At 42.0% G+C, this 15,931-nt stretch overlaps 2 protein-coding genes across 5 annotated transcripts in view; one reads left to right on the forward strand and one right to left on the reverse strand.

Annotated features, from left to right (window-relative positions):
- Positions 1 to 13,179, reverse strand: part of COL26A1 (collagen type XXVI alpha 1 chain) — a 195,380-nt gene extending 182,201 nt beyond the window's left edge. The window contains exons 1-4 of one of the 3 annotated variants that reach the window (XR_015807933.1): positions 12,718 to 13,179; positions 10,663 to 10,714; positions 10,005 to 10,131; positions 2,181 to 7,076 (exon numbers count right to left, since the gene is read on the reverse strand). The gene's annotated coding sequence lies outside the window, so the exon portion shown is untranslated. Of the gene's footprint in view, positions 10,132 to 10,662; positions 10,715 to 12,717 lie in introns of those variants that run through there. The other 2 variants (XR_015807932.1, XR_015807931.1) reach the window with 2 other exon arrangements.
- Positions 147 to 3,420, forward strand: IFT22 (intraflagellar transport 22). Of its 2 annotated transcripts, XM_014888029.2 has the most exons (5): positions 147 to 251; positions 440 to 519; positions 594 to 683; positions 1,303 to 1,505; positions 2,400 to 3,420. In XM_014888029.2, exons 1-5 carry the CDS (start codon positions 213 to 215, stop codon positions 2,546 to 2,548), a joined length of 561 nt encoding a protein of 186 aa, XP_014743515.1. In that variant the 5' UTR covers positions 147 to 212; the 3' UTR covers positions 2,549 to 3,420. The 2 variants fall into 2 exon arrangements, with proteins under 2 accessions (XP_014743515.1, XP_088033204.1); XM_088177078.1 differs by lacking the exon at positions 147 to 251 and having other exon boundaries at positions 446 to 514.
- Positions 13,180 to 15,931: the final 2,752 nt, after the last annotated feature.

Consider the following 15,931-nt stretch of genomic DNA (forward strand, 5'->3'; position numbering starts at 1 on the left):
AGGACACAGCAGAAAACAGCGGGGTTGGCGCTGTCACGAAGCGGGCAGAGCAGACACCGCTCACAGCCACAGCCGCGACCGCCGGAGCCGCCGCCTCACGGCGCGCCCCGCCCCTCCCGTCACGTGACGGCGGCGCAGCCAATGGGCGCGCGTTCCTGCCGCGCCGCGCGTTGCCGGGCAGCGGCCGCGGGGGGGCGCCGTGCCCGCCCGCCATGCTGAGGGCCAAGGTGCTGCTGGTGGGGCCCTGTGAGGTGAGCGCCGAGCCCGCAGCCCCGGGCGGCACCGCCGAGCCCCGCGGGCACTGCGGAGGGAGGGAGCGGGACCAGGCCTGCACGCACCGGGGCCGAGCGGGAGGGATGGCGCGGGAGCCTTGGGGTGAGCATCGCCGTTGTGGCTTTGGCGCATTAAATTCCTCCGTGTGTCTTTCCCCCCTCGCTAGTCTGGAAAGTCGGTGTTGGCAAACTTCGTGTCCGAGAGCACGGAAGGGATCTGCAGCTACAGCCCGACGCAGGGGGTGAGGTGAGGAGAGCCCCGGGAGCCCCGTGCTCTGCTGTGTGGGATCATAGCCCATCGTGTATCCATCATTTCCGCAGGATCCTGGAGTATGAGAGGCCAAACCTCAGCGGGAACAACAAGGGAGCTGGGTGTCGCTTCGAGCTCTGGGATTGCAGTGGTGATCAAAAGTAAGCCGGCATTGTTACTTCCTCCAGGTTACTGAACTCCCGATAGTTCTGTTTACAAGATATTCATACTTAAGGCTCAGCCCAATGATCTGTTTGACGTGAGGAATATTGCTGACTCTCTATTCCAATATATTTTTATAGTTTCTGCCGTAAAGTATCCAACACTAGGTACTCTCTGCCATGATCACAGCTGAACTCTGTTTTGGACAAAGGCTGGCTAATCCAAAGTCCCAACTCCTGGAATGAAGTTACAGATACAGGAGGCAGAGGCCCACTCTGTAATTGCCTTCATCTCCGTTAAAGTATGTGAGTGGACTTCAAACAATATATGCATATGATTGAGGCCTTAATTTCTAAAAGATGGAATTGAGAATGATCCATTCTTGGGCAAATGTTTAATTAAGTTTATTTGACCAAATTCTACATTGCCAGCAAATCATTAAATTAGAAAATCATGGGATCAACTATCATAATAGATAAGTCAAAATAGTCGGAATATGATATATAACTGGCAAGGTTACTGATGTTATAGTTGAAAAAGTACTTAATGTGTTCTTGAGAAGGGGAAAACACTTGAAGTTTCTGCTCTACAGCTGTCAGCCTTTCTGTGTTTTTCAAGGTTTGAAACATGCTGGCCTGCTCTGATGAAGGACTCTCATGGTGTAATAATAATCTTCAACCCTGAGCTGCCCAGCCACCTGAAGGAAATCGAGATGTGGTACTCGTGCTTCGTGCAGCAGCAGCCACTGCTTGACAGCCAGTGTCTCCTGGTGGCACATCACAAGCCAGGCAGTGCAGGGGACACAGAAAACCTGTCCTTGGGTAAGGAGATGGAAAACTCCATTTGTAACTTGTATTTTTCATTTAAATCTGTTGATTAAAGAACACTAAAGTGCTTTGCAAAAATAGAAATAATGGATTCCAAACATTGTCTAGAAGGTGAGGAATATTCCTGTTTCACAAAAATGGAATGGGAATGGGAAGGTGAGGCAAGTCAAGGCAAGGTTTGAGTGGCTTCTCCAAGTGTGTATGCAGCTGAGCCAGAAATTAGAACTCCTGCTATATTTCCTCATTAGCAGCAGTTTGGTTCTTCCATTGTATTTTTTTTTTTTTTGTAATAGACACTTTTGAGGGCATTTAAGTCTGTATTATGCCAGTCAAAAGAACCAGGAGCCCTTTGAAATAAAAGGCTAGTGAGCTGCATCTTAAAATTAGCAATAGGTACCTTAGATACTGCAAAATTATTTGTGGCTGTTTATGGCTGTGAAAACATACACTCCCTTCTGGGCAACCTGTTCCAGTGTTCAGACAAGCACATATTTGTTACAGCATTAATATATTAATACATATTTAATACAACAATATCATTCCATAATTTTGAAGTAATCAAAGAGTATCATATCACTTCAGTAGTAAAATTGCAGTTCAGTGCTCAACTTGTTTAATTCTGCTTAACTGAATGTGAGACCAAAACCAGACTTTACACTTCGATAATAGTAAACTTTGAGGAATTTAATCTGGCAATAAGCTGTATTTGTTTGCAACACTGACAAACTCTGCTGCATTTCTCCTTGCCCTGCTCTGTGTTACTTGGGGGTCAAACCTTGTATACCACTGAATTCCAGCTGACTTCAGCATGAGCTGTCTCCTGACCTTGATTGTGAGTATTTCTTTTATAAGAGGAATATACCTAATTATTCTTCTTTACTTTCAAAGCTTATCCACTGAACAAGCTAAAATTGATACATTCCAACTTAGAGGAAGATCCTGAAGATGTTCGGATGGAATTTATCAAGTACTTCAGAAGCATTATCACCATAATAAATGAGAGCAGAGACAGGGAAGAAATGTCCATTATCTCATAATACTAAATTAAAATACTGAACAAGGAAGAAAAAATATGATTTTCCCTTTGTAAGCTATACTAGCCTGTGAACAGACCTCCCAAGGAGAATTTGCAAGGCTACAAACACTTCAGTCTGTGAACAAGTGCTGACATCAAGTGAACTGTGATGCCGAGGAGATGGCTGCACATCCAGGATTTTGAGTAACCTTGTAGCTGCACTTTGGCATCAGAGGCACAGGAAGGTGTTACTATGTTATGTGGCCCAAAATACAAAGGAATGGGTCATGTCTTCAGAATTCCTTTGTGCAGGGGTGCTTGGAGAAGAAAGCCTGACAGAACATAGGACGCTGGAGTTCTGCTGAAGCATCTGTGCAAAGTGCTCATGTTAGCTGGAGAAGTCTGGTCTTTGGAAGTCAGTACAAACTGATTGGAATAGAGATCTGAGAAGAAGTCATGGTGTAGAATCCACTTTTTTATGTTCCAAGTTGTCCTTGTCTTTCCCTTGAAGAGAGCACGTTGCACAGCCGTTGCCTTGGCAGGACAGAGCAGGTTGCAGTCTTTCTCAGGACTGTTTTTCTTCTATTCCAACAAAATGAACATGTTGTGAGGACAATGTGTAGGTCTCTCTGGGAGGAAGGAATTGAAATCTTGGTTTCATGCAATATTTTGACTTATGTCAGGAGCTCCAATAAGTTCTGCATTCTCCAGGGGAGGAAAAGCTGTTTCGAAACTTTACTGTTCCCTGTTGCATTGAAATAAGTGGTTTCATAGATAATTTACTTTCTGATTTGTTTGCTTTGCACTCATTCCTGTTCTTTGTGTGTTTTGCTGCAGAAGGCATTTTTTTTTTAACATGCATTACTAAGGCAATAAAAACATTTTAAAAATGCATCCTCTTTGTTCTCAAAGGGGAAGTTAATTATGGGTTCGTGGAACTCTTAGCAACTTGTTTCATTTTTAGTAAGGAAGATAGTGATAAAGTTGTAATACATTTCAGCCTACAACGAGAGACATTTACAAAAACTTGGACCCAAGTAGCCAAAGAAATGACACCACATTGACACTGTCTTTTAGTGCACACCATTTACAGAAAGTATGTTATAAGCCAGAAGTACTTCATGTATTTTAGTGCAAGAAAACAGGAGTAAGAGATTCTTGGGCTTTTCGGTGATCCAGCTTAATTAATCTAATATTTTTCCTATTTTCATAGTTCTCTGAGTAGTGAGTAGCCTGTCCTGGTGCAAGTGGCATGAGAGGTGAAAAATTAAAAGATCTCTGAACAGTTCCTATTGTGCCATTAAAGCTAAAAGCTACAGCTGGTTCTGGGAGGCAAAGAGGGTGGTACTGAAGGGAAACATCAGTGAGAGGAAGGACACTAGGAGAGAAACAAGTAAAATAAGCAAAGATGAAAAGAATAGGTTGGAGGTGAATAGTGGGAGGTTGGCATTTCAACATCTACATTTTATTTACATGACTTTTGAATAATCAGGCTGTCTGTGCTTGCAATCATTGTCATAGGGTGGTCTGTTGGAGGCAGTTATTAAAAATACACAGTCTAACTAGAGAACATGCTGCCTTAGATTGCTTTTTCCTTGCCAGCTGTGTGGTGCTGGAGCCAATTTTTAAAATATACTGCCTTAATAAATTCAGTTTTTCCCAACAGCAACATTGTGATATTCACTGGTAAAAGACTGGTGTGAAACCTACCAAATATTTTATTTGGAATGTAAAACTATTTGGGTGATTCCAGGGTTGAAAAGTCAATGAACTCTCCTGTTCACCACCTAGCTTCATATAAAATGTTAATCTTGATCCTACCTTAAACTCAAGAAAAGGTTGTAAATTACAGGTATCTATAGACTGCAACACATTGTTCGTCAGAGAAGAAAAACAGTGTTAGAACCAAAGACAAATGCCTAGACTTGACTTCATATCATCCAAAAAGGTCATAATACACAATAAATATGGAACATCATTCATAAAATCTGGCCAAGAAATTAATTTCTGTCACTGCTGAAGAACAGTAAAGGCATAGATTAATGCAAAATTAATCGTTAGTACTGGAGAAGATAACAGAGCAAGTATTTATCAGAAGTATCTTTCATTAATGATTTATGAAGGAGGCCACCAGGGACACCCAGCTGGGGGAGAGGTGTGGGAATGCCAAAGACACTCCTTGGGTCTCTGCCTCTCTGAGCTCTCAGAGCCTGCAGAGCCCCAGGAGATGCCACATCCTGGTGTCACTCAGCCTGGGGGGCAGTTGTGTCTCTGTGCCTGAAGCCAGGTGCTTCACAAGGGGCTGTTCTGTGCTCTGTCCTAGTTCTGCCTGGGAGGCCAAGGAAGTGCCAGGCAGGTGTAAAGGACACTGGGAGCATGTGGCAATCAGCCATGAATCAGCTGTGGGTTTGACTGGGAGTAGGAGCAGTCTGGAGCAGAGGAGAGCAGCAGCTTTGCAGCAAGAGTGCTCTTGTTTTATTCTTCCAAGCTGAGACCTCATCACCATGCTGGGAAGTTTGGAAAGGTGTTTTGGAAAGGCTGTTTCAAGAACAGAAAGGCAGACAACCAGTGAAGTCTGTCAACTCCTCCAAAATGTGGCCTTCTCCAGGTGTCCTCAGTCTCTTAGAGTGAACAGGTCATGTCTCCTTCTCATCCTGTCAGCAGCCATGAACTCCAAACCCTGGCTTTGTATCAGCTGTGCACAAACTGGGAGCCTCCAAGTTCCCTATCCCTTTCTGTGAATCCCTGTCCATACTGGAATTCAGTAGGAATTTTTCCCAGTAGTTTTTCTGTCATGGTTTTGGGAACTGAGGTTGGAATCAGAAGCATAGAATATTTTAAATACTAATTTATAAATTAATTCAGCCTATGCAGTGCAGAATCCAAAGTCTCCAGGGTATGCCAACCGTGCAGTGAGAAAACAACCTGTCACTTCAACAGAAGTTATTCAGGTGCAATATTATTTTGTCACTTGGCACTGAGTATGATAATCCTGACAGCTTACTTAATTTTATTTATGATGTTACAGAAATGGTTTTCAAAGTTTTATTGCTGTATAGCTACAAAACCCTGTATAGCTGTACGTGAGTTGTACTCAAGTTCACACTCACCTCCCATGGCTCTGGACAGTTGGCCTGTGTGGACAAAGAGTCAGCATGGAAATTTGATAGGGAGCAGTGAGAATCGGAGGAACTCTGCAGGACTAAAATGCAGAATTTCAAGACTTCAGGGTTATATCCATAAAGTTAAAGAATGTGGCTACTTTGCAGGCTGGTCATTGAAGGTATTTAAGCTCTTCAGTTACAGGAGTTTGATCAGGTTGTCTCTTACTAGCTGTTTTCTGTACACACAGAACTTTGTGAAGCCAGTAATTCCTGGTGAGGATGAAGACAGTTACAGGCAGTGCTACCCAGATGTGTGACTTGTTTACAACTAAACTTTGGGAGTAGCAGCAAAGCTGAATGAAATACATTTGGACCTTACCAAAAAAATGCAGCTTTCTTTTCAAGTCATATATTTTGAAGGCCAGCCCTTTGGTCTCAGTTGCTCTCAGCAGTATTGTTCTAATGGACACAATAGACATAAGAAATCCCACGTTCCTGTTTCTATTATTGTGTTGCCAAGTGACTAAAGGGAGTCACATAGGCCCTCACACTGGAGAGTGCCCATCCATGCTGGGGTTTTGCATGCTCAGTTTAAAATATGTAGGGTGCTGACATGCAGATGCTTTAGGAAGCAACTTCTAGAAGGTATCCAAGACCTCTTAAAATCACATCCTAAACAACTCAACTTTTCAACAGGACTATCTTGCTCTGGAGGTCACTTGTATTTCCTCTTATGACTTCTCTAGAATTCTCCACTGGTGGAATACTTGCAGCAAAGATCTGTCAAAATACCAATTGACCCTGTTGAGAAGTTGCCTTGCCCAGGACACTGGAAACAGTGCAGCAATAATTCCCACAGCTTCAGTATTCTGTGTGCACTCATGGACACTGGAAACAGTGCAGCAATAATTCCCACAGTTTCAGTATTCTGTGTGCACTCATGGACACTGGAAACAGTGCAGCAGTAATTCCCACAGCTTCAGTGTTCTGTGTGCACTCCTGGACACCATGGACACTGGAAACAGTGCAGCAGTAATTCCCACAGCTTCAGTCCATGCTCTGTGTGCACTCATGGACACCATGGCACCAAGGAGTACCAGATACCAAGTGCTGCTACTCTGAGCAGTCCAGGGGTTAATTCCCATGTACAAAGCAAAGCCTTTTTTCACTTCAGGTGTGCATTTTTATTGATCCATACAGGTTATTTACTTAGGACAAGTTTCCCCTTGGGTGACTGAGCTTTGCATAACTAGACACCTTGGAAAGGCACCTGCTTAGAATTTGCTGAGAATTCATCCTGTGAAAATTCTGCACAAACTACAGGGGGAACCTCTCACCCCATGCTGGAACCACCAGTATGATGGAACTGGCTCGTTCAAGTGGCATTCAGGTTTGACCACCCATGCTCAGAAAGATAGACTGAATCAGGAGAAGGCCATGGAATGGCTAAAGAATAAAGAAACAATTGTATAAGAAGCGTTGTTTTTATCACTCTAGCAACATACCAAGGGGATATCCTTGATGTCTGCAAATAAATCATAAAGAAAGAAAATCGACTGCAATTCTTGGACATAAGGTACCAGGAGCAATCAGAAGAGCAGAAATGTTATTGGAAAAAGGGTTGGACCATTGTATCTAAGGTACACAAACCTAAACTCACTTACCATCTGCTCCTTTTGCTTATTCTCCCCTTGCCCTTAAATTATATGTGGAAATAATTTGACCTTGAACATAACTTTTGGGTTTTTTCTGAAAGACACAAAAAGCAGAGGAAATCTAATACATTCTGTTTATGTGTAATAATCTAAACTAAAAGGCAGATTTGGCACAATACTAAATGTGAACAAACTAGTCAACCAATAACTCTAGTCTGGAAGTTGAAGAAGGTTTCTAACAGAGTGGGAAAAACCTGATTCCATAACAGTGTTTAATTAGCAGTTTGTAATAGACTGTCACTGGACTTCATCCTTCTAGTCCGTCTCTTAAGCAAACAAGAGGCTTTTTTTAAAATTATTATTCATGCAGGTATTTTTCTGCAGAGGTGGCAGTGAATCAGAACATTAACTCTGAACTTCACTGAACTTTGAGAAACTTGGATTCTGATTTGTACTCCCCAGCTGGAGATCAGCTGAAGACATAGGTTGTATTTACACATATGCAGAGGAAATAAAGCAGTTTTATCCATTCACACCAAAAGAAAGATAACACAAGTTTTCTCACGTGAGTCTCACTTTAGAGAGTACTGCCTGAAGACGGGCACTAGGTTTGGCTTGCATAACTCTCAGACAGAAACAAAAAAATGCCACATGTTTTGCTGAGTTCTATTGTCTGTCCCTCCTTTTGTAAGGAAATTAAAGCCTATTTCTCTCCTAGTTCCATGAAATCTATCCAAATCCTGGTAACAAGCCTCTGAGAAATTGCTCAGAGGGAATAACAGACAAGGGTACACCCTGCACTGCTATGTTACTGCTCCGTGAGTTCCAGACAAAAGCATTTCTTGTGGTTTGGCAGCAAGCATTTACTCCTAAAACCCTGGGATTGCATTGTTCTTTACATGTCAAAAGTTGATTTAGTACCCACAGGCACAGATTGCAGGGTTCCTCTTTTTAGGAGGGATCTTCAGGTTTTCTAGACTGCTGGGGTCACCTCTCAGCCAGTGACACCATTTGGGAGAGTCACACCCAAGTGGGCTGTAAAGAACAGGCTCTCAGGTCTGCCCTGCAATGAATATTCCAGGATTTTTATCCTGACCTAGGTTAAATGGTAATACTCCAGAAACTGAGCAACTGACTGCCAGGCCCATAATAACAACTCTGAATCATTAAATAAAGATACATCTTCAGGATAAATTATTGTTAAGGCTCCAAAATAGTTCTGCTGTGTTTGGAATTCTAATAATGGTAGGCAAGCTTGACTGGAACCTCTAATGATACAAAGATCTTGCAGTCTTGCTTATCTATAGCTAAGTTAATGAGCCTGGGACCCAAACACAGCTATTATGAGGCCCTGCTGCTCAGAATGGTGTATCTTTACTTTCAAAGCAGATCATTAAAAGTAATATCTAATGAAAACTCCATCTGTTTTCCATTGAAAGTACATTTGGCTTTTTTCTTTTTTATTCTCTAAGGCTCCATGAAGCTTTGCAGCACACGGGGCTGACACTGTCACATGCTAACAGGACAAGCCAGCCCTTGATGCAATTCCTTTGTCCAGGGAAGTTAAATATTGGGTATATCTGGATCTATTAACATAAAGGTAACCTTGACCTTTAATTTCTTTTATATCCAGGAACTGGAGAGAGATGCACAAATACGAAGTGTTGTAATAAATTTTTAAGTCACACAGATCTGCACAGAACCAAATCTACAGACATAAATGTTATTTTACAAAGCACTAGCAATAAAAGCTGAGACTTGCCATTCTGTTCTCTCTCTTCTGCACAGCTAAATGGGAATTCTGAGCCCTGTTAAGACAGAGGGTCTATGACACCAAGTTGGGCAGTTGTGATCCCTACAGACACTCTTACAGTTTTCTATCACGTGAACCTACAGAAGCCAAACACATGCACATGGAGTTTCCATTACTAAATAATTCATTTGCCAGTTCCAGAAAAACCTGGTAATATCAGATACACAAACACTTTATGCTAAGTGCTGTTAAAGCCTCGTTTCCAACAGACTTGAGTCTTAAGGATTTACCCAAGTGTAGATTTTTTATCCTTTCACAAGGGTTTTCCTCCCTTATTCCCTATACAGACATGGCTACCTGCAGTAATGAATTTTTTAGGAATTTCATGGAATAGGAAAAACATGCCTAAACTGACCATGGAAATTAAAAGGTTTTTTCGCATCAAAAGAAGGAAATTCTGGAGCAAATACCAAATAAAGTGGGAAACTGGGAGACTAAGAGAGACAAGGAAAGAGGATATTTTTGAATAGCATCAAGCTGTTTATGAAAAAGATTTGAAACTTGGCTCACTACAGAAGCAGAAGACTGGGCTCATTAATCCAAACCATAATTTTAATTATACTTTTAATTCCAATTTTAATTTCCTACACCAGAACTGGTGATAGAATAGATAATTTTTCCTTTAGAATTAGGTTTCTCTGCACTTGCCTGTGCAAACATGTAAGTTAAAATGCATGTCATCTCTTTCCTTGCTCCAGCAAGGACAATAAAAAGAGAATGTGAGCTCTTGTGTGGCCTGTAACAAGCATAAATTAATGATGTCTTAATATGCTTTCAATGTGGCAAAAAGTCCCATATTTCATACAGCTTTATAAATAAAGTATCTTCTATGGCTGATCACAAATAAACCAGAAGAGAATCAAGCAGGTAATGCGGAAATACGAAGTAATAAAGATTGATTCTTACCTTTTGCTTTTGTGAGAAAATGAGACTCATGTTTATGTTTGTTTATATTAATTGGCCCCAAATAATGTTGGAAACTGGTTCATAATTCCCACTCAGATTTTTAGAACTTGTGATATTACTGCAAGTTCTGTGAAAATAGACAGCCAAGTTAACATAGATTATTCATTTCTCATTGAAGAAACAGTCTAAAATGAACTCAATCCCCATTAAACATCAGCAAATCCATGCCTAAACACAATCCAAGATATAAATCCATAGGAAAAAAATATTTCACTGTTTGCAGAACTACTTGTATTGAATGAGATCACAGAGATATAACATCAGTATGACAGAATCTAATCACCACTCAACAAACATTTTGGAAACAAGTCAGCAACCACATCTGCTTCACCAGAACCAGAGCCTCATGTGACAGGAAGCTTATTAGAGACCCTGTCTCTCATTATTTTGTTTTTGCTTATAACTTCTCAGCGTGAATATTCAATATTGCAAAATCAAGCAGCTTCCTTTACAGACCATCCAGAAAGGAGAAAGAAATTGTGTCAAACATTCCAGATCCTGAAGAAATTGATGCCTGTGGAGCTATGGATTTCTACCAGCAAAACATCTGGCACAAAACAGCATTAAACATGAATAATTTGCTTCTCTTTCCCCTTACCATTGGTGTGAGGCAATAATAACTCCCCTGAAGTTTTCTTGATGTATCAAGCCTGAAAACAAGAGGAAAGTGAAGAAATCCAGCCCTTTAAAAATGGCAAGACATAGCAAGACATCTGAAAGGAATGTAACTCAAAACACCTTATTCTCTTAGTAGCAGAAAATGTTACATTGTGAGACATTTTTCATGGTTACTATACATGAAACAGTTGCTTTACAATACTCTGAGTGCAATTTAGGAATTCCTATGTGGTGCTCTTTCATAGCTTCGGTCATAGCTCCAGGAGTCAGAGCCTCTGAGCAGATAAATTTGGTAAAATTTACAGGGAAAACCACCACTCATAGGAAAAATCTGTCCATGAGTGAAGCCAAATGTCCAAAGCCTCAGCCAGGGTAACAGCAGCTCTGTGTACTCAGCCTTCCTTGGCTGAAACACTTCCTAAAGTGAAGGGATTCACCCCAAACACTTCTAAATTGGGTGGTTCAAAAGCACCAGCCCTTGAGTCACCTGTGCAGTCACAGCTGGTGATGTGAGAGCCTGCCTGCCCCTCCTCGCTGTGCCCAGCAGTGGCATGAGCTTGGGAATGTCGTGTGCCTGAATTCTGGGCACCTCCATCTGGTGGGTGGCATCAGTCCTGTGCCACACAACAGCTGCTGTTTTCCTTTCCCATTCCTCAGTCCTGCAGGAGTTCTCCTTGCACATAAGGCTGTGCTGGCAGTGGCTTTGGGAAGTGCTGAGCAGTGGGGTAGCACTCAGCCCCCTGGCAGGGAGGAATTGCATGGACAGTTCCCCACCAGGGCCCTGTGCTGGGCTGGCACTCTTTATACAGACAAAGCTCTCAAACAGGCTCCCACTCTGCAGACAATATCTTCCCAAAGCCTCTGGATAATTTTTCTTTCTTCTTTCTCCATCACCTTGTGGATAGATAAAAAACCTTTCAGGGAGATCTTTGGTCGGTGCTGCCATTTCAACCCCACAGATGTCAAAGGGATTTTTACGCTCTTTCTGCTCAGCTAATTGCCAAGCCCCAACAAAGGGGCTTTAATGGGTTGCACCAGGCAATAAACCATCATCTATTGGCTGTAGCAACGAGGAAGGAAGAGAGGGAATGCAAAGCTGGAACAAAGCACATTCCCAGAGCAGGTCCAAATACTTGCAGAAACTGATTTATCCAAATATTTGATACCAGATGTTTTATTCAGACAACTTTAACAGACCTCCACAGAACATTAAACACTTCTTGTGTTTTCAGTGTCCAGCCCACTCCATCTGGGCACTTCTGCCACAGGGCACAAACAAAACTCTGCTTAATATTAATCAAAGAAATGAGTTTTGCTCTGCAAGCTCAATATAAAAAGAGTAAGAGCAAACACATGCTAAGCTGTTCCTGGGAACACTGAACATATCAGAGGAGCTGTCTTGGATTACAGCATTTCCAAATTATGCCCAAAGTCTTGTGTGAGGCAGGATATATTAGTTAAATGTTACCACAAATATCATGCTAGGCTGAACCACTTTTCATATCTGATTAATAAATATCTGGTTCATATTATACCAAATTCATATTTCCTCGCTTACCTAGAGTTTCCAAAGATTATTGCATATTACTAGTTCACAGAAAAGTTGCATCCTTTTTCTTCAACGTCTATTTGGGTATCACTTCTTTATAGATAACATTAATTTTTTCCTGTGCCCATTTTTAGTCCCATGGACTCCTTGCTCTCCTATTAGTTTCTTCTCTCTAGCCTATTAACAGCGTGTAGCCATATATACTAAAATTTACTACTTATTGCACATATTTGTGCAAAACTTTTTTCCAAGTTATTTTAATTCTTGAAATACAGGACTACCTATATTTGTCAAACAATGCCAGGCTGTTGAGACTGTGCAGTGGCAGCTGAGGTCACTTCTTTCTTATTTCCTCAGCTGCCAATGCACCCTCCTCGTCTCTTTCTGCTGATTCAACTCTGCAAAGGGGAAGGATAACAGGATAAGTATGACCCAGTTTTCTCTCTCTGCAGTAGCTCCTCTCCATGGTGGATTTAATTCACTTACCTTTCTTAACTGGTCCCATCTGTTGCCACCTGCACTTTCCTTGTATCTCTTGCCCCCTCAGTCAGTGTTCAGCTCAGAATACAGCTGTTCTGTCAAAGATGTCACCTTCTCGGCTGTGTGTCCTCCTGAAAGGCTGACAGCTCTGCCAGCCGTCCCTTGGAAGTTCCTTCTATAACCGACTGCATCCTCTTGCTGTGATCTCCTCGCTCATCCCACCAGGTGCAGCTGGACCCTGGCATGTGCAGAGCTGCCTCTGTCCCGACGCCACCGAGTCCTTGTGTGTTTTCTCAGCTCAGGCACTGGATGGTGCTCTTGGCACTTCCATTCTGCAAAAACGCTTTCCAAGCTCTCCCACTCCTCCCGAGAGCTGCAAAATTTCCCCGGGGTCACATACAGTCGCACGTCTAAGCCTCTAAATCCCCAGAAGAGCTTGTTTTGACTACACAGAATGTAGCTGAGGCTGCAGTGGAAGAAGCTCAGCTAGGTAAGGACAAATGCCAAATGAAATGTCTCTGCCTATGACACACAAATCCACCGAGCAGTGGCTTTCACACTCGGCCTCAAATATTTTCTTTGCTAATTGGTTCCTTATCAGTGTTCCCCATAGCAACAAGGGAGATGTAAGTGGCATAAAGTGGGCTGAGTGACATTATGTCTGCATGTAAATGTGACTGGGATTGTGCATGGAGGGGATGATCTGAGGGAGGTTAACAACATAATGTGAAACCTCCTGTGGTCTCAGAGGAGAAAGGAGCTTCTTAATGCTGCCTGAGTGAGGCAGGGAAGCTATCTCAGCAGCAAACCTTTTTGAGAGAATCAGACAGATTCTATAGAAAATGAGTTTGTTTGATCTTTTTGCCACCAGATGTTTGTCTTCGGTTATTTTTCATAAGAAGGTCAGAAGATTTTTGGTATTTTTAAAGGTGTCATGAATAAGCAAAGGAAGTATACTTTATGGGAAAAAAAACCACAAAAACCCAAAAACAACAAAATAAAACAGGAGATAAATGTTCAGGTTTTTTCCTTTCTTCTGCTGACTTTTGTGCATCCCCAGGCAAATCAGGCTGTCTCTCTGAGTTTGCTCAGCCTTATAAATTGGAGATAATTCCTTCTCTTCCAGCTCCTCTGAAAGGCTCTTTCTTCAATGGAAGGTGCCATAAAAGTACAAAATATTTTGTGTGTCTGCATCTAAGGAACATAGGTCTGGAAAAGGCACTCTAGCAAAATAAAGAAGCAAATAGAGAGATCACTTTAACATTTAGGAGAAATCAGGGGGAAAGGGAATAAAAGGATTCATAAGGATGGGGTGGCATTGATGAGAAACATCTGGACTGGCTGGATGTACCCACTGACCTAAGATGTGGGATTTAAACCTGTATTGATAAATATTTGGAATGGACCATCTCTGACTATACAGACATCAGCACAGCCCCAGAAAAGGCTCAGGAATCACTGAAGAATCCCACCTGGAGGAAGGCCTTGAATTGAACTTTCCAGCAATTCTACCTGGATTAAACAGTTCAAAGGGTGAGCTTGTTCATTGAAGGACTGGCACAGATTTGGTGATCCCCTGAAAGCCTATGGCAACTCTTCAGCTGCCTGGTCCACAGTTTACACAAAGACTGCTCCATCTTCTTGGGTATCCTCCTTCTAAATGTCTCCAAAGAAAGTTCTGAAAGGGACAAACTGAGGGTTAACAGCACTTGGATGAATAAAACACTCCAAAATGAGCACTGCTGCTGAAGCCTTAACATGGAAATCTTTTGGCTACACCATTTAATATGACACACATGGGACAATGAATTTTACAGTACTTGCAACACTCTCCTTCTCTTGGCAAGTGGGCATTGCAAACCATTAGAATTTATGGGATAACTGAGCTGCTTGTGCCTCAGAGGAAGAAGACAGGATAAACGACCCCCTCCTGCAGATCTGACATGACTCATCTCATCGAGGTTAACCAACCAGCCCGCTCAAGATTCCAAAGTTGAGTGCAGGAGATGCTACTGCTCATGGGCTGCTGCTTGGAGAAATGCTACTGCAGGCAGTACTTATGTGTAAAACAGCCTCAGGAAGCAGAAATCCTGTTGTTATTTTAGGTTTTTAGAAGACAAGCATAATCTCATGAACAGAGTAAAAAAACGAGAGCTCTCTCTGGGGTCCCACATGCAGGACTACGTTGGGATTCCTCAGTGAGGGGTGACAAATGTGTGGTGACTGACACGGGCCTTGCTGGTGCCTGTCCCCTCTGCTGTGACATCCTGCTGCAATAACAGAGCTGCCAGGAGGGAGCCTTTGCCCACGTCTGCCCTGAGCAGTGATGCAAGTAGAGATGCTGGTATTGCAGTAGTTGCAGAGTGTGCAGGTAACTTTGTAATGCAGGTTTAGTGAGTCTGAATGGGGTATGGCTTATTTTTAGATCTTCCCAGGAAGGAGTGTGTAAGCACAAAGCTGTGCCTCCCTGCAATGGCAATTCTGATGTACTGCTGAGCAGGGTTACCCAAAAGACTGTGTTCTTTATGTGCCCTTTGTTACTCAGTCTGAATTTCTGATTTCTTGGTTATTTTGCAGAAATAAAAATTGTTCTGTTTCATGGTGTATCACAACATTCAATGAGCTTGTCCCTTGGGAACACCAAGAGCTTTCAGATCTTAATATAGACATCTTTCAAATGAGATCATTAATGTGTATATATCTGGATTTAGGGCCAATGCAAGCACTTCGATTTTTTGCCTGCCAAATTTTCTTTTTTGGCTCCATTTTCTTCCCATATATTCAAAGAACTGCACCACATGGATTCCTTTAAACAATAGATGGGATAACATAATTTTTCAATTGCTCTTGAAAAGGTTTTTAACCACATAAGCTATTCCAGGGTTTGCTAAGAAGTTACCATTGCAAATAATGTAATTGTTCCAGACTAAATTCCTTGCATTCCAGAAGAACTTTTGAAGCAAAGAGCATGACTGATTTGGGATTTTTAGCCAGCCTCTTTATGGTAATACTTAGATTAATGTAAATTTTCTCCAAAAGCTTTGCTTTAAAAAGAAAAGACCAAAGCCCAGAAACACTCCTAGCTGCAGAATCAATACTTAATATTAATGACCCATCAATCTCAACAGAAGGAAAACAAACATTTAAAAATTAGGAAACTGAACACTTTATTTTAAACAATAAAAAAAATGTGAGAAAAACAGTAGACAAAATCTGGCAA

This window comes from Sturnus vulgaris, chromosome 21 (genome assembly GCF_052056855.1).
Source record: "Sturnus vulgaris isolate bStuVul1 chromosome 21, bStuVul1.hap1, whole genome shotgun sequence".
NCBI classification, from domain to species: Eukaryota; Metazoa; Chordata; class Aves; order Passeriformes; family Sturnidae; genus Sturnus; species Sturnus vulgaris.